At 54.2% G+C, this 25,510-nt stretch overlaps 1 protein-coding gene across 7 annotated transcripts in view; it reads right to left on the reverse strand.

Moving 5' to 3' along the window:
- CASZ1 (castor zinc finger 1) overlaps positions 1 to 25,510 on the reverse strand; it is a 238,920-nt gene that overhangs the window by 105,228 nt on the left and 108,182 nt on the right. For 6 of the 7 annotated variants that reach the window (XM_075437527.1, XM_075437532.1, XM_075437528.1 and 3 more), the window contains exon 3: positions 2,370 to 2,455. In XM_075437527.1, coding sequence (XP_075293642.1) covers positions 2,370 to 2,373 — 4 coding nt within the window. In that variant the 5' untranslated portion in view covers positions 2,374 to 2,455. The remainder of the gene's footprint in view (positions 1 to 2,369; positions 2,456 to 25,510) is intronic. The other variant, XM_075437529.1, reaches the window with a different exon arrangement.

Raw genomic sequence — 25,510 nt, forward strand, 5'->3', positions numbered from 1 at the left:
CAGCCCTACACTAAACCTACCTGCCAGCTCCTCGCAGGTTAACCAGCGCAGCCAGGGAGCAAGGCTGGAAGCTGGCGCTGTGGGCAGGCACCGCGTCGTGCTAAACTCCGGGGGAGTAAGCCCATGGCACATGAAAGCAGTCGGCTCGCACCTTGCGGGGAGAACAGGACTGCAGGCTGTCTGGGGCTAATCCAGAGATTACAGAACCTCCGCCATTTAGGGCACAGGGAGTGAGATATCACAGGGGAAGACAGAAACGCGGGCAAATGTCAGAGGAAGGCTGCTGCTGAACAAGAACGGGGAGCATGAGGAAACCAACCTCCAGCCTGACCTGCAGGAGAGGGAAAAGGGAGAAAGAAAACCGTGATTCATGTAACAGAGCACCAAAGGGGTGAGAGAGAGAAGGGGCAGCAGTGCCATAGCAGGCAGGAGAGCAAGGAAGAAAAGCAACAGAAAGAAGAAAGAGAGGAAAGTGTGAAAAGTGTGTGATGCTGGGCACAGAGGAGGGCAGAATGAGAGCGAACGGACAGAGAAACGAGGGATCTGAGAGAAAGAGAGAGAGGGAGGAAAAGGAGGAGAAAAGAGCCACGCAGCAAGGAGCACGCGGGCGAGGCAGAGCGCTGTAACCAGGGTTGTGAAGCATGAAAAGGGAAGAATCTGCCTGTTCCTTTCAGCGCTCGGAGCATGGCGCTCGGTGGTGACCTACACTGTGCCCGGCTGTGATCACGTTTTCAGGGCCACTGCCTGCCGATCCCAAACAATGATGGGGAGCCTTTGAAGTCAGAGAAAGAAGCCGCAATGTGAACTGGGGACTTTCTTTTTTTTTTTTCTTCTCTCCCCAACCGCTCCCCCATTTTTTTTACGGGCGGGGGGGAAGGACGGAGGAAAAGGAAGGGCTGAAGTGGCGGGGGGAAGGTTGGGGGAGAGGTTGCAAGGACAAAACAGAGAGTTGCTCTCGGCGGGGTGTCCCGAAAAGAGAGAGACAAAAAGAAAACAAACAGTTTATGAGTAGGGCACATGCTGCCTGTGTCTGCATGCCCCGCGCTGCCGGCCCCCCGTGCTCCCAGGGAGGCTTCTGTTCCCCAGCAATGATGGATGGACGCATAGGGCCATTCAGGCCTGCCATGTTACAGCAGCGGTATTTACATAACACTGGCCTTCCACCGGTCACCTCTGACACTGCCCAGCCCGGCCTGGGGCCCCCTCCCACCCCAGCCAGCCCAGGCCTCTCCGACACCAGTCAGACGCAGCCTATGGGCTCCCCAACGCTGGGGCTCGGGGGTCCCCACAGCTGCAGGGATGCTCTGAGTGCAGACGCACCGCAGCGAGCGCTCCCGGCACCTCGAGGCGATGTCCCACGGGGCAGAGCGCTCCCCACCCTCCCCACCGCCACTGCCTCTCCTGCCCTGGCCCAGTCCCAGACTCGCCTTGGCCCTGGGGAGGGAGAGGAGCAACAGGAGAGGCTCAGCTCGCTGGCACTGCAGAGGGTGCAGTGCAGAGACGCAGGGCAGAGAGTGGGAACTCTTGGGGTGACACAGCAGGGAGCCTCGTGGTCCCCTGGGGCCATGAGGAAGAGGCAAGGACAGTGGGAACTGCCTTGGTGTGGCAGGGACTTCTCAGTGACCGTCACCTGAGGTGGCACAGGGACCCTCTTACCCAGCACATGGAGACAAGGCTTTTAAAAGAGACAATCACCTCTCATTTCCCTGGGCTCTAGGCCTCTAACTTTTCTCAGGCACGGACTAAGCAACCATCCAGCTCTAGCAGACCGTGGAGTTGGGGTGTTTTTTTGCAGTAACACAGACCATGAGGGTCTAGGTAAAGGGAAAATCCAGAAAAGTCAGGATTCTGCTGGAGACACAGAGCTGCTTCCATCCTACCAGCATGGTGCTACAGTCTGAACAGACAAAAATGTGCCAGAGGAGGAGGAGAGCATGCACATCGCTATCTTAAATTATGTGAACTGAGCTCAGCAAAACTTCACAGTAGATGGAGACTGCATCCTATTCAGTGAAAGGACCTTATCCATCTCCCACCAGCCCACGTGGACGAAGACAAAGCAGTATCCTCCTCACCAAAGCCCTTATACACTTTTTTATCTGTAAAGATAAAGGCAGTAGAGAAGACATTGAGGAAAACCCACAGTGACAAAACCAGGTGCCCAGAACAACTGGTGAACAAAGACAAAGACAGGGTTAGGACACACACAGGCCATGTCTGCATTAGACCTTCTTTCATTTTCATCTCACTTTACAACTAACAACGGGTCCAACCCCAGAAGTTCTAGTGCAGACACAGCCCCAGCGAGCAGGCCATGAAGTGTGACACACGCAGAGGAAAAGAGAACCCAGGAGGGCGTAGTGACATACCCATTGCAGTCTGAAGTCTCTCCTACCTTTCGGAGATTTCAAGGCCTGGTTTCTTGCCTCGTTTTTAGCTCTAAATTCACTTCATCCTGGGGAGGGAAGAGAAAGGATTCAATTAACACACAGTGCACACCTGACCAAGAGCCAAGGCACAGACACTCACAAAAGCTGGGTGAGAACCCAGCTGCAAAGCGAGGCCAGCATGGGGCATTCAGACTTCGCACGGGAACAAAGTGCTTTTCTGCTCCCGGCTGCACCACACAGCGCCGTGCACACCATGAGACACGCGGCACTTCTGCACTGCGCTGTGCATGAGGCTCCTAACGAGGGCTGGGAATAATTTAGCATAGAGGGAGCAGCTATTAGTGGCCTGAATCCTGCTTCCCAGGTACCACCGACAGACGTCGTGCTGGTCTGCACCATACTTCGCCCACACATCCAAGGGTGCCTTCTGCTCCATGTCAAATTATTCCCCCCCGATCCTCCCACTTCCGCTGCTGACCCCGCTTTCCCAGAGGTTCACCGGTGTGCTAATGCTGAGGCCTCCCCTGCACACCAACGGGGCACAAGATGCTGGGGTGCAGGACTGGGTCCCAAGGCACCGAACCCCCATATCCACTCATCTGTGCGTCTTCCTTCCCGGAGAACGCAGAGAGCGAGGAGGAAAGAGAAAAGGGACAGGGGAAAAAAAGTCACAGCAAAACACATGAAAAGTAAATTAAATTATTTAAAACCATATGTTCCAAAAATGTGACAGAGCATAAAAGCCGTGCAGTGAGACTTCCGGAGGGGGTTATCCCGCACAGGCAGGGCGGGAGGAGAGCTTGCAGGAGGGGGAGGACTGCTCCACAGCCACCCAGCCAGGGACTTCCCTCTCCCAGAGCCGGAAGGTGGCAGGGAGCACGGAGCAGCTGCAGGCACAGCGGCAAGGGTGCTTGGCCCATTCCTGCCCTCTCTGCTCTGCAACCCTGCCAAAAGAGCCATCGCAACTGCCCGAGACGTGGCAGCGAAATCAAAAACTGGCCCGAGGTCACGCACAGAGAGTTTGTGGTTGAACCCAGGAGCCCCAGCCGCCTGCGCCAAGCACCGGCTCACAGCACGCCTCCCTCGCCAGGGCGCAGCAGCGCGTGCCGCGACTCAGCCCCGTGTAGGGGTCCTGCTTTAGCCCCTCGGAGAGCAAAAGTGAGAGGGCCTCAGCTCTGGGATGTCCATGCTGCCGCTGCAGCTCGCCCCTGCGTTGTGGGACCCCGGTGCTCCGTGCGTGCGGCCGGCCGGCCTCCCCCCGTCACTCGCACTCCACCACCGCGCCAAAGATAGATGCCTGGTGTTGGCTGGGACCCAGAGCGGGAAGGAGCTGGTGAGATATCCCAGATGGGCGGACGGACACGGAGCGCAGGGAGCCCCTCGGGTGGGGAAGATGCATAACCAGCCCAGCTCCTTCCTTTCCCACTCAAATCCTGGGGCCGAGGACACGGCTGGAGTAACAGCTCCCCCACTTGAGGTCCTTCCCCACCCTGGCACCCTCTGTCCTTCCGGCTCTCTCATCCCTTCTCCCACCTTTTTCTTCCCTTTGTTCTCCCTTTCTTCCTTGCTCTTTCCATCACTTTCTCTGCCACCCTGTCACGCGTCTTTCTCTCCCTCCCTTTTGTTCTCTCCCCCTTTCCAAGCTCTCTGCCTGTAACTCTCAGCCTTCCTGGCTCCACTCCCTCGCCCCTGTGCCTGGTCAGTTCTCGGGTTTGAGTTTTTAATTGTTTTTTTTTTTTTTTACTCCCCTCTTTCGGCCGCAGCTTATCAATGATGCAAGAGGAATAACGCCAATTTACTTAGAATGTGTAATCCCCAAATCAGATTGGGGGATTGTATGAGGCAATATGACCTTGCATATGTCTCCATTAAAGCCAGCCAGGCCTCCTCTTGTATTCTGTGTTCCCAGTACATATTTAGACAGATAACGCTAATTGTACTTGACATGTCCTCTTAAGGATGGACTCTTCCCTCCCCCAGCTCTGCCTGCTTCCCTGCCTGACAACGCGCTAGAGCAGAGCCCGCTCGCTCGCAGCACGGCTCGGCACGGCACCTGCGGGGCTGCCCAGCCGGGTGGGCGTCCGGCACAGCCCGCACACCCAGCTCCGCTGCGACAGCGCCGGCTCTCCTCCCCGGCACTGCACGTCTCCGTACGGGAAGCGGGGCCGGCCAGCATGGACAGGGCAAGGAGCAGGGACAGGGGGAGCGCTGCCGGGACATAGTTAATCTGAGATTACACACTGCTATTGTGACAATCTTGGATTCTCCAGAAAAATGAGCAACATGTTATCACCTCCAAAGCCATGGGTGCCACCTCGCCTGCCCCTCTTCCTGCTAACCCCACTGTCACCCTCTCTCCTCCTCCTCCCCGCCTCGTCCCTGCCTCCTTGCCCTTCTCCGTGGGGCTTCCCTTTTTACTTCACTTGCCCCAGCCCCTCCGCTTTGGGAGACCAAGGGCTTCCTCCTTCCCCTGGACAGGCCCCAACCACCACACAACACCCGTCTCCAGAAGGCACAAAGCTCCAAAGCGTTCAGACAAAGCGAGGGGACCCGCTCACCATGACCATCTCCGAAGCCTTTCTCCTTTCCAAGGAAGGGCTTCCACCCCGCACCTCTCAGCTCCCACATCTGGGCATCAAGCTCTTTGGATAAATATTTATACCTGGCTACTGGCCTGTGGATCCCAGCTCCAGCTTCTAGGGAACATCGTGAAGAAATCCAGATCTCCCTCGTCCCCATGCCGGCCCGTACATCGCTGCTCTAGAGCAGACAAGGAGGACGCAGGAGGCGGAGGGGAGCTTACTCCAAGGAAACCAACGGATCCAAACTCTTTGCCAAAGTGGACTCAGATTTTTATTTTTTTTTCCCCCTTGACACCACATCCTAATTCGACTTTTTCAGTATCTTTCCTTCAACAACCTTTTTTCCTTCCTCCCCTTCCTACCCGGCAACTGCACATTTATTAATTCATGAGGCACTAATTAGTTCTTTGTTTAATTTTGTGTTAAACAGACTGACCGGAATGATAACGACTTGCAGCGTTGCATTACGGTCCCCAACCGCCCCTGTTTTCTGACAACAAGGGAGCGCAGTGAGACTGGCGTGATGAACCCCAATTCCCACTCCAGTTGCACTTCATTAAGTCAAAATGTGACAAGAAGCTTAGAGAGCAACTTTCAGATCGGATCACACATAACAATTGGGCAGGAAACTTTCCGAGGGGGAAGCGGGAGAGGCACTGGCAGCGCAGGCTGGCACCGCGCACAATTCCCCGGCGTGCCTGCCTTAAAGGAGCCGGCTCGGGCTGCCGCTGAGGCAGGACTGAGGGCACATGCAGGTGGTGAGGGGTGCGGGAGGAGGAAGAGGAGAGGAAGAGGGGCAAGCCAAGATAAATGCATGGCAGGAGGCATCACTGCTTTCCACTCCCCTTGGTTTCGTTTGCGACGATGGGTTGTGTTGGCAGGCTGTGGGATGCTCAGCCGAGGACCTCAGGTGGGATAATTCCTCAGCAAGTCACTCCGGGAACTCTGAGGGCATCTTTAGGCACCTTCAGCTCCATGCCTCAGTTTCCCTCCTGTAGCTCTACGGTGAAACAGCTGGTGATCCTCAGCTGCTATTCAATTGCCAAGAACTACGCAATTCTAATGGAGTCCCCTAAATTGCAAAGGGAGAGGTTGAATATCGGCACCTACGTTGTGGAAATGAGAAGTGACACCAGCTCTGACACCAGGCAGAGGGTCGGCTACTCTCACGGGGAAGGAGCTGTACCTTCCTTTAACCCTGTACAGTGCCTACCAATTTTTGAAAGTGTGCTGATCAGCAATAAAGTCAGTAAGCTGCACAGCAAGTGCCCGCAGCCTGAGCTCGGCCCTGCGGGTGGGAATACAGCCACCACCGTGCTGCAGGCCTTGAGCTCGTCACTGAGTGCCTCCAGTGCCTCACTGCAGGGGCTATGGCACAGGGTCCAGGCACACAGCCGCGCATCTGCCCTGGCCCAAGCCTCACCCAGCAAAAAAAGCCTGAGCATGACTTACTCCTTGGCACTGGCCAAGATGTGACTGACAAACAGACAAGACAGGTGGGTCATGACCAGGCTCAGCTGGATCTGTCCCAGTCTTGTTGGCGCACAAGGACGTACAGCGCATGGCCAACTCCTCGAGCCCCTTCTGGCTCACTGAAGTGCAGTGAAATGTAAACAGCCTACAAGAAAGTGAGAAGGGTCTTCAAACACCTCCTGAGAGGGTGGGTGTGTGTGGAAAGGAAAAGAGGACTTCCCAAGTGCGCAGAACATGGAGGTTCTGCAGCAGTTCAAAATGCATCTTCAGCTACTGCATGGACATCAGCTGTGGGAATAAGCCAAGATCACACAGAACTGAAATGAGCTAGCTGGGAGGTCTCAATGCCTTTTCTACCAGGTATTTTTCCACACTTCCCTCTCATCCCTCTCCCTCTCTCCCCAGGAAAGGACGACTCATCCCTAGCTTTGCTCTAGAGAGACCCAAAGCTCAACTAAGGTCCAAAACACTGGCAAAGCCACATGAGGGACTCTCTCTTGAGGGTCACATCAGGACTGCGAAGAGACACTCGAGCTGTGTGGGTGTGCACAGCAGCATGTCCTGAACATGGCAGGGGCAGAGTGAGCACTGTGACCAAAGCCTCTGAGCCTCGGGGACCGCCTGCGCAGCAGCAGTCTCTACGTGCATTATCAGTATTTTCACCTGAGTGAGCTCTAAACGTCCAGGTCTTTGGGGAAGGGGCCAGGCTGCAGCAAGGTATCACAGCATGGTGTTTGTCAGCACACTCACAGCTGAACAACACACGGATCTGCTAGCAGACATCTTTGCGCTGGCTTCCATCTTTCATGAATCTGGAATACAGCAGGGACCTCTGTGACTGACGAAAAGGCTGTTCCTGCTTGACAGAAATCCCAGGAAGACACCAGACCTCTCTGATTTCAGTTCTACGTGTGCTCTGGATCCCATAAAAAGGCATTTGTAGATATTAGCACTCAGCTGGAGGGTTGGACTGGTGTCCAGCAAGGGCAAAAGCACCCACTAATACCTGAAGCAAAGACAACTGAGAAGGTCCAGGATTGCTGGGGAGAAGGAAGACCCCCTGCTGTCACCAGCCCAACAAGCCTTCTTGGTTTTGCAGCAGGGCTGGAATATCCTGGCTGCTCTGTAGGTATAGCTGGGCCTTCTCATCTGCTGAGCAGATGTTTCAGAACAAAAGGCGGGTACAAACGCCATCCCTGTCCTCTGTGAGCCCAGCCCGGGCCCTGGGCCGTGGACCTTGTCCAGGCACTGATGCTGAATGTGGCTCACACCCTCTCTCAGGACTGAGAGGACGCAGCAGTGGCACAGAAATGTTCCCAGACTGGTCCAAGCCTGGCCTGAGCAGGGGCAGAAGCTGGCGAGCCAAGGCAAGGAACTGGCATGACTGACAGGGTGGAGTGAGGGGCAGCTAAAGGACAGCACGAGCTGCCCCGGACAGAGTCCTGCGTGCTCTCCCCACACGGTCCCACCCAGCCATCGTCTCCTACCGATCTTGGGCTGCTCAGGACAAAATGCATGGGCTGAAAGGAGCGGGAAACTTGTGTTATTGCTTGTTTCCCCCTTTCTTGGCTGCCATTACAAGGCAATACCAGTAGCACAACACAAACCAACGACATCCACTGATTTTTAGGGCTACACAGCTGCCAGTGCTCTCAGACAAAGTTCTGCGCTGAAAATGAGGGTAACAAGCACCCCAAACAGGTCATGGTCTGCCTCTTCTTCCTAAAACTACATGCTGAGATGTCCTAGACTCCATCCCCAATCCTCTTTAACCAGGAAAACTCTCCTCCCAGGATTACAGACCCGCTGCCCCCCTTCTCTTCCCCTCCATCTGGCTGGGAGCAGCCTGGGACCGAGTCCTCTTCCCAGCCCTGGGAGAACCCTGCAGTTTCTCTCTCATAAAAAAGAAAAATGGGAGCTATAAAAAAGGCAAAGAGAAGAAAAGCAAAGCAAAGGGAAATCACTGCGAAGGAAGAAAAGAGCAAAGCCCCCCTTCCCTTCCCACCCCTTCCCCATTACCTGCCTTTTAGCACTGGGTAGCGCCGCCTGCTTCGTTGCTCCCGAGGACTCCCCCTGGGCACAGCGCTCCCCGGGGAGATCCTGCCCTGCCTCTCACCCTTTTCCCCTCTGCTCAAACCTGTTGAGCAGAGTCCAGTCCAGCTCAACCAAGGTGATGCAAAAGAAGGAGGAAAACCAGTGCCGGGCAGTGGCAAAGGGACAGGGGCCATCCTGGAGGTAACCCTGCAGCTCAGCGCCCATCGTCCACCTCTGGAGCGCTGGAGCCAGGCACGGGACAGAGGGACCTGCTGGTCCCAGTCCACAGCCGGTCCCAGCTTCCCAGCACTGACGGCACCCAGGACCAGGCAAGGCCCCAGACCCCCACCTCGCAGTGCAGTGGGGGACAAGGGAGGATCCCGGGGAGTTCACCTCACCTCCCGCCCCGACAGCTGTAAAGCACAGCAGTCCCCAAACTTGGCATTCGGCAGCCCTGGGCTGGCTCCTGCTAATTTGCTGTCAGGCTGCCTAAGCAAACCAATTAAAACTAATCATTAATTATAAAAAAGAGAGAGAGGAAAAGACCCTGCACAAATGGAGAACAGAAAGGGCATGGGGAAAAGGACAGGAGGGAGCAGAGTAGAAGAGAGCTTGAGAAAGGGGCTGGGGGGAGGAAGAGAAGGGCTTTCAAATCCCCAGCACAGAGCCTCGGATGAAGGCAGCAGAAGGGCAAGTGGTCTCCCAGGGCAGGGTGGGGAGAGGCAGAGGTGAGGGAAGCCGGGGGGACCTGAAGGAAAAGCGACAGTGCCAAGGATGGCGAGGCGTGTGCAGAAGCCAGGTCCTGCAGCGGTGGGAGCTGGCACCATCCACGCTCCCTCCACCGCCCCAGCCGGGCCCTGCTAGAGGCAGAGGGGCTCGAGCTGCGGTTCGGCGGGGAACAGGCGCTTGCCAGCCTGCGGAGCTGAGGGCGGAGGAGGAGGAGGGTGCAGGGGGAGCAGAGCAAGAGAGGAGGGCAGCGCCAGGGCTGCGGACCCAGACTCGGGAGCGCTGTCCCTCCACGTCAGGGCTACCAGCTCTCTGGCAAACGCCTTAGACGGGGATGAAAAATGGGGCATTTATGAAAAGCCCCTGATTATGCGGATTTGGCTGGGGCCCGGGCTCAACCGCCATCGCTCCCGCTGGCTCGCAGAGCTGCGGTGGCAGAGAACCCCGGCAGCTGTCAGCGCAGCCAGCACGCCCCCGCCGCCACGGCCCCCACGCCACCGTTTTGTTCCCTGGACCCGCACACACGCACGCTTCCCAACGCCCCTTTTGAAGAGCCTCAGGCCCACGGCGGGCTGGCGGATGGCGGCGAGGTGGGGGCAGTGCCATGGAAACGGGCCCTTTCCTGGGGAAACGTGCTGCCGGCCCCCCCTCCTCGTCCCGGGTGCCCCTTTTGAGGAGCTGTCAGGACCCTGAGTGAGTGTCACACGACCCAAGGACCAGGCGTGACCAAGCCTATTTTCTGCCTCAAATTTGATTGATTAAAAAACTTTTTAGGAAAACCATGTTAAAAGACAAAAAAAAGAAAAAAGAGGAAAGAAAAAAATTAAACAGAAAGGGACAAGGGGGTGGGGGAAAAGGGAAAGGCCTCTGTGCTGGGTTTCCCTGGCAATAGCACCAGGGGACAAGTGTCAGAGGCAGATCAACAGCATAACCAGGCCGAAAATAAAGGTCAAAGGAAGCATGAAACTTAACACAACAGTGATTAAGATAATGATGAAGCAGGGGACCCCAGAAAAAGAAGTAAGTGTGACACACAGAAACACACACACACACGCTCCAAGTGATGGCCCAAGAGACCTGGTACGTGGGAAGAGGTGACGGGGCTTGCTGGGCCCTGGAGGTACCTGGACAAGAGCGGAAACAGAGGAGAAAACAGAGTGGAGGATTTGGGGAGAGGCGGTCTGAGATTTCCCCCAAGGCTGGTTGCCGTAGGTCGAACCTGCCCAACGCCAGCAAGCCCCCAGAGCCGAGAGGCTCTCTCCCCTAATGCAGACGCGCTGTCCCAGCCACGCAGTGCTTGAATTTGCAACCAAATTCCTCAAAAGAGTTTCCCTGACGCCGGGAGGAGAGCCCGAGTGGGTGTGAATCAGGGCAGCCCTGCTGACACCGACGGAGCTGTGCTGGTTCATGCTGGCTCGGGATCTGGCGCTCTGCCTTTAAGCAATGGGTATAAAAAGCCTCAGAGATGCCAAGAGGGAAGGTTGCTGGTCAGACCTCACTGCCCACCTCCTTTCCCTTGTCAAGGCTCATTCTGCAGAGAGAAGCCCAGAAAGGCTGAAGGATTCAGAAAGCAAGTCCAAGAATGTCATACCCTTCGGCATTTGCTTACTGCATCCCAAAACCTCTAGGACGATCTCACATTTTTGGAGCCCAGCTTACGACTTTCAGTTGCCTGGGACTGGCTATGTTGCGATTGCCAAGAGGCAGCAAAGAAATTGCAAATTGTTCTCCAGCTTCTCCCTCTGTTGAGTCCAGGACCTTAAAGCTTGTGCAATAGAAAGCACGGAAAGACAAAAGACTGTCCACCTTTTCTGCACCACCTTCCCGCTGGGAGTAACTCTGGTCCCCAGGAAAGCACCCCTGCTCTGCCTTTTCCCGCAGGCCACAGTCCTGACGCAGGGTGGTCTGCAGGGCTGGTGGCGGGACGGGGCCAGGCACGGCGCCCGCAGCCAGCGCTGGCCCTGCCCGGCCCTGGCAGCTCGCCTCCGGTGCCAGGGACGCCGCCTCACTCGCTTCCTGCGCTTCGCACCACCAGCTCAGACTTGGGCAGAGTGGGTTGTTCTTCCTGTCAAACACCTTTGGGAAAGTAATTTTTTAGTTGGAAATTTTCTTCCATGTAGCATTTATCACGAGGATGAGCAAAGAAGCATTTTCACAAAAAGGGCTGAGAAAGCAATACATGTACGTTTAGACACGCACACAGGCACGCACACTCTAAAATCCACTTCGTCAAAAAGCTGTTTTCCATCAAATATTTTTCAGTGCAAAATTCCTAGCATCATATTCACGTGTCTCCCCCCTCCCCCATCATTTATATTCATGGTCTTTTGTAAAGAATGATTCAATTAAAGCACCGACATCCCTCGCTAGCAGAGACTGAGCAGTGAGAGGAACTCCCCAAAAGTCGAGCCGGGCCAGGCAAGGCTTTGCCGGACCTCGAGAGGAGTCTGAACACCCAACGACGGGCGGGTTAGAGGGGCTGGGACGCCACTGCCTCACACCTCTGGGAAAACAGCACAGCTGAGAGTGTCAGCTCCAGCTATTAAAAAAAAATAAAAATAAATCACTGCTCCGATCCCTGACATCATTGGCTGAAAAATGTGATTTGAAAAATAATAATAGAAAGCAAGGCCTTTTTTAATTTCATTTCTGAGCCATTACAGTTCATGTTTTCATTCTTTTTTTTTTTCCTCCTTGGTAATCAGAAGAGCGAGAAATGTGATTAAAAACTAAAAAAAACAAACAAATAATGAAAGCTGAGATTCTCATTTGGTCTCCTGTGTCCAGAAACACAGACTTTAAGGAAAAACACCAAATGTCCTTAGGCACAGGGTAAAAGGAGGGGTTGGCAATGTTCTGTTTTGGCTAAAGCTGTTATGAAATGTACAGAAAGCCGAAGATACCAAAGATACTTGTAAACATCTTCTTAGGTTCTCCTCCCCGCACATCTGATAGCAAAGATCTCGCATGCGCTCGGATGCGTGCACACAGCCCTGAAACGGGATGAGCAAACCCGTGCCGGGGACGCGCGAGCGAAATTGTATTGAAGCTGAAATCCCCTCAGTGACGGAGCTGGTTCCATTTTACAACTCCGTCTCTCAAAACCGACAGCGGAACCTTGAGATTCTACGCACAGATGTAAGATTACTGTTCAGCAATAACAAGGCCACTTTCATCAAAGTCTTTTTTTTGCATTTTTCAATGAAAATAAGACACCACGTTTCAACAAGCTTTGTGAGCAAAGATCAGTTTCACTTTCTCACTTGCTTACACTGATTTCTCTCTTTCAGAAAGAAAATCCAGCAACTCTGGCAACAAAACAAAATGAAAAAAGGAACACGCCAGATGCGAAGAAGAGCTGGGGTACGAGCGCAGGTACTTTCCCAGCAGCGCACCTTCCCTCGCCTCTCCTGCCATCCTCAGCCTCCAAAAGGAGCAACTTTCCCTGGCCGCCGCGCTCTGACGGCAGCACCGTTCGGTCCCCACCGGCTGGCAAAAAGCAGGAGAGAGGAACACGCCGGTGCCTCGGCTGCCCAGCAGCGTGTCAGCAGGTCGGGCCGGGCGCGTGCCGTGGGCTTCCAGGCCACCGGGGCCATCGGCTCGTAGGGAAGACACGCTGACACGCGTGTCCCTGTACACGCAGGGCCAAATAACGGCACACACCTCGCAAACGCGTGCGGAGCACACCAAACTCCCTCGCCATGGCCGAGGAACTGTCAGGAGAACACAAGCAAAAGCTGCTTCTTGACAGCGAGTCATTTATATTTTAGCTTCGTTCCATTATCCTAACGAATCCTTCATCAGCAGATGCAATATTAACAGCAGAAAATCAGCTCATTACATCCGGGGGGATTTCATCAAGTTGACAATCATATATGCAGCTACCCGAGCCTGGAGAGGACAGTGCTCTCCTTATTTAGTTATCTTGGTTTCATCTTAGAGGCTTTCTCTTTCTTTCTCTTTGGGGCTGGGGGCTGATGGTTAGGGGGTGTTTCCCAAACAACCACTAGACCCCAGAGCTTTTAGGACGCTGGCCCACAGACAGATGCACTTGGCTGGGAAATGCTCCAGCCCATCCACAGTAGCTGCAGCTGCTAAAGGGGAAAAAAGCCCCTCATACAACCTGCAGCCTCTGGAGCTCTGAGGGCATTTCTCGGTGGAGTTCAGACTCCAGGAGGGGGTTCGCATCCCATACAGCTCCTGCCTTGTGTCCATGAACATCTGCCCACTTAATGCTCTGAAGGGTCTCTCTCTGCCGGCGTCTTTATCCAACTGCCGTGTCCCCAGAGGGATAAGGCACATTTAGAGAGTCTGGGATTTTGCGATGAACTTCCCAGGCAAGCAACAGAAGAGTCAGTCCAGATGAGCTGAGGGGAGAAGGGAGCAACAGGGAGAGTTAAAGATGAGTTCAGAAGATTGTGGGGCTCTTTTCTCTCCCACCTGTCTAGGGAGCATTAAACAACATAACTGAGGAAGCCAGAGCAGACTGGCGAGACACTAGATGATGCACTAGAACACAGCTGAAGTAACCCACAGATCATCCGGTGCAACATCTACGCGAAAACTTTGAGTCTTTGTTCTTCTTCCCCTGCATATTCTTGCTTTAAAATTATGGGAATGGGCATGCACATTTCAAGGTTACTCCTATTTTTCACTGTCATTCCAGGGGCTACAGGTTGAGGAGCCCTGCAGCAGAAATGCAGCTTGGGTTCCCTTTGCCAACCAGAGGAGCAGCTGGCTGAGGGCTGACGGGAGCTCCCCACGCCTGTGCACTGCACCAGAAACACCAACAGCTCCGCAGGCAACTCCAGGTGGGGCATGGAGCGCTTTAAGAGATGCCAAAAAAACAGGAAAACTGCGAAGCATGTTCCTCAGTGCCTGCACAGCTGGGGGCTGGCTAATACCGCCTGCAAAAGAGCTTCCTACTCTGCCTCCGCTACTACGGGTCTTCCTCAGTAATAGCAGCCAAAGACACCCTTGGCGCCTCCAGTCCAAAGCATCACTGCCTGCAGCCTCAGGCCTTCTCCCTGCCTACAAAAGAGGCCCTTTGCAGCAGGGCCTCTGCCCACCCTGAGATTCCCTGGAGGAACAGGGATTTCCTGCCACCTTCTCACTCACACGTGGTGGGCGGCTTTGCCACCACGTCAAGCAAAGCCTTGTGATTTCAGCTGGAGAACAACAATCTGGCTTCCAGGACTTCCTCTCCATCAGGGGACGAAGCTGGAGAGACCAGTCTGGAATGGGACATGCACCACTCACGGCAGATACCTGCTTCTGGACAAGTCCCTCTGCTGCTCAGCCTCAACCACCCAACACAGCTGAAGAAGTTGAGCTCACATCTCCTCCAGCTGAGAGAGGGCTGGGATGGGCATTTTACATTTTCCCAGCAGGGCTGGATTTCTGCACAGCAAGGAATATGTTCCCGGGACGTCAACTCCAATCTCTACTGCGCTCTGACAGATTTAAGCTCCAGTTTGTCCGACAACATCCCAAAGTGTAAGAAACTGGGGACAGACTCTCTAATCAGGCTGTAGGACAAAGGCCCGGTCTGACCCTGTCACTTCCACTTACTCTTGCTGTCTGTCTCGCTCCCCCCACCCTCTCGGCAGCCTCCCTGCCCACCCTCGGCTGCCCTCCCTTCCCTAACACAGCTGGGCTAATCCTGCTCCTCCCGCGTCCAGCGCAAATCCTCCCCAGAGTAAACCAATCCTGGGAATTTTTATTAGATTATCAGCCTGCCAGCTCAGTGCTGGCTGGACTAATCCTAATCAGGACTGATTTCTATTAGGCAGCTTCAGGGAGGAGCTACGCTGTCCCAGCACCCCAGGCCCACACTGGGGGAGCCCAAGGCCTTTTAGCCCATTCTGGTCAAATTTTCCTTTTAGAAAGTAACAAATTTAGTCCAGGATCACCAGCTGCAGCAAATGCAAAGTTCACGTGTGGGCTGCATGCACAGAGCAGCACTGGGCAGCCACGGGGCGATCTCCCCCCACCTCGTCACTGAGTTGCAAGGGAAGTCAAAGGGGTCTGGGCTCCACAGCCCCTCCAGCCCCAGCTCCTGGCTGGTACGGCCAGCAAGGGCCGGTTAGAGCCACATGGAAAGATGCTCTGTGGCAGGGGACACGAGCCTGCTGGGTAGCAGGCTGAGATGATGGGCTCATTTCAGACAAGAGGACAAGAAGCCACAGCTTGAGTGACCAGGACGGAGTTCGCAGCGCTGGCTGAGTCAGCGAGGTCTCCATGCCCCATTACACATGCCCAAAGCAATCTACTCTTACTTCCCTCCCCATTTTACTAAAGCAAACTGTCTCTCAGGTATTTCTTCCCTGAACCCATCCCTGGCCCTGGAACTGACCTGACTGAGGCTGTTTGCTCTTTACTGGCCTGTGGACTGAGGCTGGTGAAAGTTTTGCCGCCGACTTAACAGGATTTGAGTCGAGCCACAAGGGCAGCTTGAGCAGGCAGTTCACAAGCAGGGTGTCGAGCAGAGCGGGCTGCGTCCCCTGCCTCTGTCCTCCTGTCCAATCCACCGGCTCTGTGCTGAAAGCACAACTATTACCAGCAGCCCCCAGGGGACTCCAACGCACTTCCGAGCGCAGCCAGCTGCGATGCAGCCGCTCCGCTGCCACAGAGACAGGCATCAGGCAAGGAGCACTCAGCAAAGCCTCTCTTCCCAAAAGTGACCTGGGGTCTTTGAAACCTTCCAGAGCAGAGGGGTCATTTCAACTTAATTGCTGTTAAGCCTCTTCTAAACTTGTCTGCTCACCCTCTCACACGCACGATTACACCATCTTTACGCTGCCTTGCAAAGGAAGACAAATCACCTGTAGGACTGAAAGCTGCATCTCCCACGGACTGTGGGTCTCTGTGACCTGGTGCTCAGGTGAACAGGTTGCCTTCCCATACAGTAGCCAGAGGGACAGCAATGCACTAGACAGGGCTTCAAGCAAGCCAAAAGATGCCCCAGGCTGTGACCAAGACTGAACGGACTTCACACCCTCACGAGAAGCCCCAAAATGAGAGCCGAGAGCCACAGCCCTGCCCAGAGCTCAGGGCGCTGCCCCTCCACTGCCGGCCTTGCAGAGGAGAAGCCCCACACAACCCCACCAAGGGAAACAGATCCTCTAAAGGAGAAGCTCCACAGCCAGTGCCTCCAGATACTCCATGCTGCATCAGCTCAGGACCTTGTTCTGTGCTCAGGGACATTTGTGTAAATCATGAGTAACTGTCCAGAACATCAGGCTGTAACTTAGAGCAGCTCAAGCCCTCCTTCTCCTTTCCGGCCAGGCTCACAGCACCAGTCTTACTCTGGTAGGTGGCAAGGTTTCCTAAGAGAGAGTTAACCAGATCCGGCTGGAATCAGAGGCTGCAGCAGGCTTCCTGATGACAGAGAGAGAAATGGGGGACTTGGCCCAAACCCTCTAGAAACCACATCAAAAAGAGATGTGGGCGAGAGCCAAAAACTGATGATCCAACTGCAAACGGGCTCTGTATGCGTATGTGTTTGTGTGTGTGCGTGCGTGCAAACCGAGGGGAGAGGAAAAATCAAAAGAAAGAGAGAAAGGAAAGAGGAGGAGCAAGAAGGAGCAGAAGGATGGAAAGAAAAGGTGTGGAGGCACGAGATCAGGAAGGGACCAGAACTGTCACAACGTGTGTGGCCCGCTTGCAGGCACGCGATGAACAACAAAACATGGTAACAATATATAATAGATGTCATGTGTTCATGATAAGCACGGATCAGGAGAAACACTGGGTCTGTCTCTAGCTCCTTCCAACTCAGATCTCAAAGTGCTACAGAAACATGGGCCCAGACCCGTTTCAGTCAGGCAGCGCAACTCCTTTGACCTTGGTGGAGCCACAGCAATGCGCATCCTTCGGAACACCTTGCACGCTCCTCCTTGCTCTGCTGCTGTGCACGGAGTGCTTTCACAGGGGCAAGGAGAAGGCAGCAGATTTCCATGGGGGATTTGGTGGAAGAGCTGTGGCTGGAGACTGGGAGGCTGGACTCCCAGTTCTGTGATTTCACCACCAAATCAAGGTTTAGCCCATTTAGAAGCTAAGCAGCAGAAGCATTATACAGTGCTAGCAGGCTGGGGTCACGCATCCCAGTCTCCTCACTCAGCACTGCCTTCCCTAAACCCATCAACAGTTGATGGAAGGGACGATTTCTTTGACTCGGTTTTGCCCGCACTGTAGGGGGTCCCCGCGGTACGGTGGTCTGCAGTACTCTAAATCAGATTACGCATCTCCGCTCTGGGAGAACAGCAGCTCACCTAAACCAGCTCCTCAACCAAGTCTACTCCCCCTCCGAGGTATGCCCACTGCCAGTCGGAGCACCGGAGTTAAGCACTGGCAAACATCGTCCCAGAGTGGGACACTGAGAGGACAAGATCCAAGGGTGGATGTGCCCCCCCCACGTCAGCCTGTCCTCCTGCAGCTGGATTAGTAATCCAGGCTGGGACAGAGACCTGATCCGGGCAGCATTTCCCATTCCAGCTGTGAGCTCCCTGCCAGTCCCGTGCTGGCCTCGTCTCTCTGCAGAAGGGATGCTTCGCAGAAGTCCCCTCCACACCGTGCCTAACGACTCCAGGAGACACCTCTCCCTTCCCACCTTGCTGCCTGTGCCTCCCGCTTACAAGATCTGGCAGGCAGACTCCAGGGAAAGGAGTTGAGACCCAGGGAGCAGCCAAACCCACACCTCTTCTTGAGATGGCAGCCTGAGGGATGGAGAAAGAATTCTAAGGCCTTTATATCCAAAGGCATGTGTCACTCGCCAGATGTTGGCCAAAAATGCTTGAGTACCGTGGGCAGAGGTGAAAGGGAAGGTGAGACAAGCAGCAAATTGGGGACAAGATAAGAAAAGGGAGTATGTGAAAGATACGACTAGGTGAACAGTGGGGACACCAAAAGACGAAATGGGGTAAAACCAAGTTGTTCCTGTCCTTTAAAAGGGCTCTGGTCTGGAGTGAGGACGCCGATACACACCCGGCCTCGCCACTCAGGGCGTCTGCAGCCGGGCAGGGAATGTGCCCAGCTCCCTGTCCCCTGGAAGCTGGGCCATGCCCAAAGGCAATCAGGGAAAGTTTAGACTTTCCTCCCCCCACTGCCCCTTTTTTTTTTTTCTCCCCCCCCCCCCCAATTTATCAGCAGATTGTGTGGAGCCGAGTGGCGCTCGCCTCACCCTGCTAAATAAAGCTTTGGTATTTCTGATAAAGCCATCAAATTCCTTATCACGCTGACACAAAGTGCATTTAAAGAGACACACACACTCTCCAGCACCCTCCACTTCCCAGGCCCCGGCGCCTCACGGTAACCTTTCTGAGCTAAAACGAAAAGGGGGGGAGCAGAGGGAAGTAGAGCCCTGCACTTCCCAAGCACCGAGCCCACGTTGCGAGGGGACCCAGCCTGTTTAACCTTTAAAGAGGGAGGCTGGGTTCTGTCAGGCTGTCCTGAATACCGGGACAGATTCGATAGCCCTGTGTAAATAATGCAAGCTGCGATGTGGCATCAATAGAAATGCCCTGCAACAAGAAGAATATCGATAGCCGGAAAATCCTATGAGGAGCATGGCAAACCCAAGTGTCTGTAGGTGCTTTTAAACTAGGAGGAGGGGAAGAGAACCAGAGATCTTGGGCTGTCATGAAGACACAACTGGGGCTGCCGTTGCCCCTTGGATGTGCTTTTCCTCATGATGGCCTTGACAGGGTGTGAAAAGATATGGCCGTGCCGCAGTCTGGACTTTGGCACTGCCTTTCCCTTGCTACACCAGCCCGAAATCTGCCCCCGTCCCCAAGCGACGTGACAGCAGCGCAGGCAGCCGTCGGGAACCCCTGCTTCCCTCCCCGCAAACACCGCCCGGAGACATTCTCTCTCCTCTTTGCCACAGCGCAGGCTGTTGTTTAACCTTCAAATTTATTATTTTTAATTATTTTGATTTATAAAAGCATGCGGCAGTTAAAACCACATTAAATAAACTCAGCGTTACGGCGCTTAACAAACACACATAACTTTGGACTTCTGAGGACTCCATAAAATAATCATCCGCCTGGAAGTCGCTGCAGCCGCCCGCGCCTGCCCCGGCGCGCTCTCGCCTGGCCAGGCTCCCCCGCCGCCACACACCCACATCCACGCAGGCTCCGCGCCGCTCCTGCCCCGCCAGCATCGGCTGCGCGGGCCAGACGGGACCCACCGCCGCACGCACCTCGCACCCAGACTCCTCACCCTCCTCTCCCCGCTCCTCTTCCCCCTCCACAGCCCCCCCAGCAGCTCTCCTTTCTAGCTTGGCTGTCTGCCCTTCTCCAGAAGGCTACTTCAGCCTCTGACCTCGCCTTCCCAAAAGGTGTTTCACCCCGTCTTACACGCTCAAGATGTCAACAGCAGAGCTCAGCATGTTTTGATACCATAAAAATCAAACAGCACTAGGTCTCTGCCACCTTAGCTAGGTCTCATACAATGCTTCAGATCCAGCTCCGAACACTAGCACCTCTCCTTGCCAAGCAGACCAGCAAGCCTGGAGGAGATGAAGAAGAAGAAACAAGAGAGGAAAGAGAAAAAGAATTAATAAAAACATGAGAACACCTGTCTGGTAAACTCCACCCGGGCTCCCATTGGAAAAGGCTCTTTTAGGACCCAATCCAGTGTCAATGAGACCTCTGCTTCCACTGCCTGTGCACAACACCTCTGCACCGTGCCGAGTGCTGAAGGCGCGGGCTCTGCCTCGCAGCCTCTCTCCCCACCTGCAGACAGCTCCCAGAGACGTGGAGAGCACACAGCATCCTCCTCCTCTCCAATGTCCCTTCCTTCCAGGAGCAATAAAACATGCCGATGCTTTTCAATCCCAATCACCCTGCTGTTTCTCAGCCTGGCAGGGCCATCCCAGGGAACTCAGTGGGTGGGCCTGAGACACACATAGAAAGTTGAGGAAGAGACTCTTCCTCCACTGTTTCATCGGCATCTGCAGTAAAACATCGGTGATTTATACAGGAAGTAGGTGAAGAGCAATTATAATTGATTGGGAATCATTTCCTGATGGTGTCTGGGCGTGATTGATGGTGCCGGCCGACTGTTAAAGGACAGCAGGCGCTGAAAAGAGACAATCTGTAGTTCCCGTCCGCTGAGCTGAATGCACCACAAACCACGAAACCCTCTTCTGCTACAATCTCCTGCGTAGAGAGATGTGGCTCTCCCCAGACCAACCTGGCCCTCAGACCTGAGCTCTCCTCTTCTCCCACATCAGCCCAGCTGTCCCCTCACTTGCTGGGGGTGGCCATGCCTTTCTCTGAGCTGGCTGGCCCCAGTCTCCAGCAGCACAGCCCCCCACCCCTTCTAGTTTCAGCATTTTTTAAGAAATAAAGTATCTGTCACAGTGCTGGATTGTCCTGGTGGTATGGATGGCTAAATCAGTGGAAAGACACTGAAGCCACACATCTCCAGTGCCAGGTAGGGTGCTTGGGACCTCCTCCTCCTCCTCACAGGCAGCGAGGGGAAGCAGGGACAGGTAGGCAGCACACAGAGCCCCAGCACGCGGCTGTGCCAGCAGCATCTGCGGGGCCAGGGAGGTCACCTGTCGGAATGCCAGCCAAGGGCTGATCCTCTGCTCCTTCCGTAATGGCGTAAACCAGGAGTGAACTTAAAAGCCCTCTGCAGTTTCCTGGTGTAAAGCAAGAGTGAGGGCAGAGTCAGCTCATGTTTCGGAATGAGCAGAGGCCAGCTCCAGCTGATGGCTGTCCTTGACTGGAGCAAAGTGAATCAAAGAGGTGGGAGTGGGCTTGGTCCAGCTGCTGGGAGGCAGAGAGCCTCACGAGAGAAGCCGGCACCTTGACCGGCACAGACTGTCACCTCTGGCTATCTTAGCAGAGAGATGATGGGGCTGCAGACCAAGTGCGTCTTCTGTTCCTCATCTACCAGGCTACGAGTTTCTACTGAATCTTTTTGGGGTCTCTGCCTTTTGGTCAAAATTTGGTGAAAATAATTTCTTGCAAGGTGCTCCCTCTCTCTCTGCTGGCCCATGTTCCTTTCCCTGTGGCCACCGCTTCAGTCCAGCTGGGGCCTCTAGCAGGAGGGTCCCCAGGCCAAGGAGCCCAAAAGCGGCACAGGCAGACTGGCTAGCAGGGAAGGAGGAACGCAGATCGCAGCTCTAGCCCTCGCTGGATGCAGAGTCCCTTGGAGGCCACGGTCTGACACTGAACCTTTCTGTGCTTTGCTGCAGCACGGTCCCGAGAGCTACCTGCCTCTCATGAGAACTGCAAGGGAAGAATTACCATGTGCAGTGCAAGTGCTAACGCACATCCTACACTTTGCTTCTTTTCTCTAGAACCTAATACATATATAGTACAGCGACATTTCACATCTCTACTGCAACTCACACCTAAGGCCATGCTAGCTCACAGAAGGTATTCCTGAATGCCTAACCCTCCTTGTAAGGAAGAGCAGAATAAAATTCATAAACAAAACCTTTTGTTAAAAGTCACAACCAAGTGCCACAAATGCCTGCTTTAAGCTGAATTTTACACTCAAACAGAAGCTCCACAAGCTCCATAAGCCTCTCCAGGAAACTCACCAGCAGACATGAAAGGCGTTTGGAGGCTGCAGTGATGGTAGAGATTTACAAATGGGGAAACTTAGTCACTGAAGATTAACATGATTGACTGAGATAGCACCGTCCTTGGCAGAGCCGAGGAGGAGCTCGTTCCCGTACACCTCCTGTTCTAACCACCAAATCGTCCTGCCTTGCGCTGGAATAATGAGGACAGCAAAACTCTGCCACAGTTTGAGATCAGGAAAAGAATTTTTAGGCTGACAGGTGTTGGGTTTTTGTTGGAGGTGTTTGGGTTTTTTTTTTTTCCATTAAGCATTTCCATTTGTACCGAGCTACTGGAGAGCATGGAGAGGACTGGATGTGGGGCAGACGGGGAGGACGCTGCGCGCAGTTTGTATTTCGTTCCCCTGGGAAGGCTCCTGCGTGCACTGCAAATGCTGGGAGCTGAGACAAGGGACCCAGACATGCTAAATATAAAGGCTGCAGGACTGCAGAGGGTTTGTGGGTTGCTGTTCATGGGGAGGGGTGGAGGTAAAGGAGGGGCCTGGGTCACAAACTGCCTGCAGTCACAGTAGCCTGTCAATAAATTTTGCATTCACTTTACTTTCCGACAGGGATTCATTCCCTAATATGGGGCTGGCAGCTTTCTGGGTTATTTCGAGTGTGTGTGATAAAGTTCCCTGGATACTGATGGCTTCCTAGGATCAGGATTCTGAAAAAAACCCAGCAACATGCCTTGACGTGTTGGGTGAAGAGAGGAACCACAGCTAATTGGACCCTTTTCTGCAAAACAAGGTAGTATAAGGGTGTGAAACGCAGTCCCTTCCTCCAGGACAGAGGTTTCTGGGGCTGGGAGCCGAACCTTTCTGCTGAAGAGAGTGCCTTGAAGGTTACAGCATGTGCCAAAGCCTTTCCTGCCAAGATTCCAGGCACTGAGGGCAGGCAATCTTACACCCTCCATTACGGCCGCTCGAGAGGTCCGACCCCTTGTCCATCAGGTGAACACTGAGGATGAGACAGCCCCACCCGAGGCAGCTGGGCTAAAATATAAGAGTCAGGCAAAGCGAAATCAAGGCTGAGAGAGATGATTTCATCTCTTGATAACTTGTTTAAGGTTAGATGGATCAAGAAAAGAAGCCGGGTCCCCAAACTAGCACTCACATGCTCTGGGTTGTACCATCTTCCCCACCTTCTGGCACTCCTTTCAGATACCCAGAGAGATCTGCTCCCTTGCACTTTGATAAGGCAAATTATCTCTCATCTATTCCCAGCTGATTTCCCTAAACCTACCCCCAGCAGCCCCCACACTGCATACTCCATTACTGACAACTCTGGAGTACTTGTCTAACCAGAGCCTCTGCTTTGCCCTCACTCTCTCAGCTTCAAGATCAAGTTGTGCCTGGCATGTGGGGAAACTCCCCTGAGCAAACGAGGCCTCGGAGAGGTCTTCTCATGCCAGGTTGTCCCATGGTGAGCCCAGTGCTCTGCCCAAAAGCCAGGTGCGCTTTCTGAACCAAAACTCCTGCTTTCTAAAGCACGGGAATGGGAAATCCTCAAACTGACCCCAACAGATTTCCACAGGGGGATTGCTGGCTTGGATTAAGTTTTAAAAGAATAATCAGGTAAAACATGCCACAGATGATGTGCCATAATTGCAAACGTGCCTGACTCTTGCCACCTTCTCCCTGACCCAACCCAGGCCACATTCCTGTGGAGACTGGAAAATCCATGAAGAGTTAAAGCTGTGCCACCCAAGCCGCTGCTCATGAGCGGCAGGGAGCCCTCCACCGGCTCCTCTCCAAGCATCCACAGGGCCAGAGGCCACTTTCTGCTGTGCCTGGCGAGGCTGCCAGCTCCTGTCACCCACAGCACAGGGCAGGGAATCCCAAGCTAGTGTTCCTCTGCAACGCTCAGCTGAGACTCCGGAGGGCGGCTCTGAACGGAGAGGGATTGGGAACCTGCAAAACCAAAGCTGTTGCCACACCTGCCGGCTTGGAGCAGCTAGTCTTTGGGGACACCTCAGTGAAACGAGCTTGGAGAGGATCTTGGTCCATATCACCAGAGCAGCAGAAGAGGACAGGACTAGGCTCTAGGGAGGGAGGCCTCCATGTGAGCCAGTCCTTTTCAAGGCACTTGTGTGGCAAGGACACTCACCGATGCCGTGGAAACTTGCAAAGGAAAACTCAGTCATTCTGACCACGCTTACAGCGGTTTCAAGTTAATACATTTTACCTGGAATTTGCAACAGGCAAGGAGTGTGCTCGCGGTCCCGTACCGCAGCACAGCTAACAAGCGGTAACTTGCTAATCTGCCATAACATGATCATTTACATTCATCCGAACGTACCCTTGGATCCCATTGCAGCGTTAACCTCAGTGTCCTGGCCAGAATCCATCTCAAGCCACTGCATGCTGCCTACAGAAAATCCCCAGACAGTTTCAAAAGTTGAGGGTCAGGTTCCTCACATCCTGCTCTGGGCTGTTGGGCAGTGCTGCTGCCAACATGCAGGAAAAACCTACTCAGAGTCTGGGGTAGGGGTAGAAATCCAGGAGTTAGAGAGTGAACCCTCCTATCTACCACGTACATCACCACTGACTTGGATTGGGGACACTGGGAAAGTTTTTTCCCTGCCTCAAATCAAGCCTTCAGTTCCTTAAGCAAGTTGCAGACCAGACAAACAGAGAACAAGCTGTCCCATGGTTTTAAACAGATGCATTACTCCCGGACAGCTGGATAAAAAGCAGCGTTGTCTGGAAACACATACGCACGCACCCCTGTCGAGGCACAGGGCTACCGAGGGCCCTGCGCAGAGCTGGGCAGCGGGACGGCAGCAGCTCTGCGCGCAGCTCGCACTGACTCCCAGTCCAGCACGCACATACAGGCACGCAGAGCAACCCCCGCAGCCACACCTCGCATCTTCATCCCCACATCTCCCACAGGCACTGCCATGGGCTGTCTGGGGCGAGAAGAACTGCCTCTGGAAGAGCAGAGAGAGCTGATGGAGACCCAGGTCACAGCTGTGCCAGCCGACAGGAGACCTAAAAGCCATCTCCAGCCCTCTGGCACCTCACCTGCCCAAGCGGGAGGCAAGGCAAGTAGGACCTCCACACGAGAATCTCCTTCCGTGGCCAAACTGCCCAGCCAGCCCTCTGCCTGAGTGGCCAGGCTGTTCCCTCAAGGCACACAGTGGTTCTCCACGAGCTACTGCTTGCTTCAGGCACTGAGGGCACCCACGGTGCGTGGATTCTTCAGCCCTGCCATCCGAAAGGCCTGATGCTGGCACAGCCAGAAATGGGGCAGCCCACACGATGGCCAAGGTGCTCTCACGAAAGAGAGGTGACAAAGAGGACTCTGTAACAACCCAGCTCTGGTTGGACGGAGTTGACAGGGGAAGACATTTTGGAAGTGCATTTGTGGCTACCCACCATCATCATGGCCCCAACAACCAAGCTATGAAGGGAATGATGCAGTGCTCTACAAGCTGCTCCAAGCCCCATCATTTATTTATTTATATTATTATTTTTGCTTTGGGCACCAGCTAGTTCTGGGCCACAAGGGGTTAACCACAAAAGCTGCTTTCTCTGCCTTCGCTCTACCTCAATTTCCACTGCTCCCATCACCTTCCTCCCCCACCCCCTGATCTTATGAAAAAAACCCATCAAAATAACTATTTTATGTCTCCAAATATGCAGATCATTTTCTTTAATGAAAGATGCTTGACGTCTCCGATCCAATTAATATGCAAATGCAGGCGAGGATTTATTTGT

This window comes from Opisthocomus hoazin, chromosome 16, assembly GCF_030867145.1.
Source record: "Opisthocomus hoazin isolate bOpiHoa1 chromosome 16, bOpiHoa1.hap1, whole genome shotgun sequence".
Lineage (NCBI taxonomy): Eukaryota > Metazoa > Chordata > Aves > Opisthocomiformes > Opisthocomidae > Opisthocomus > Opisthocomus hoazin.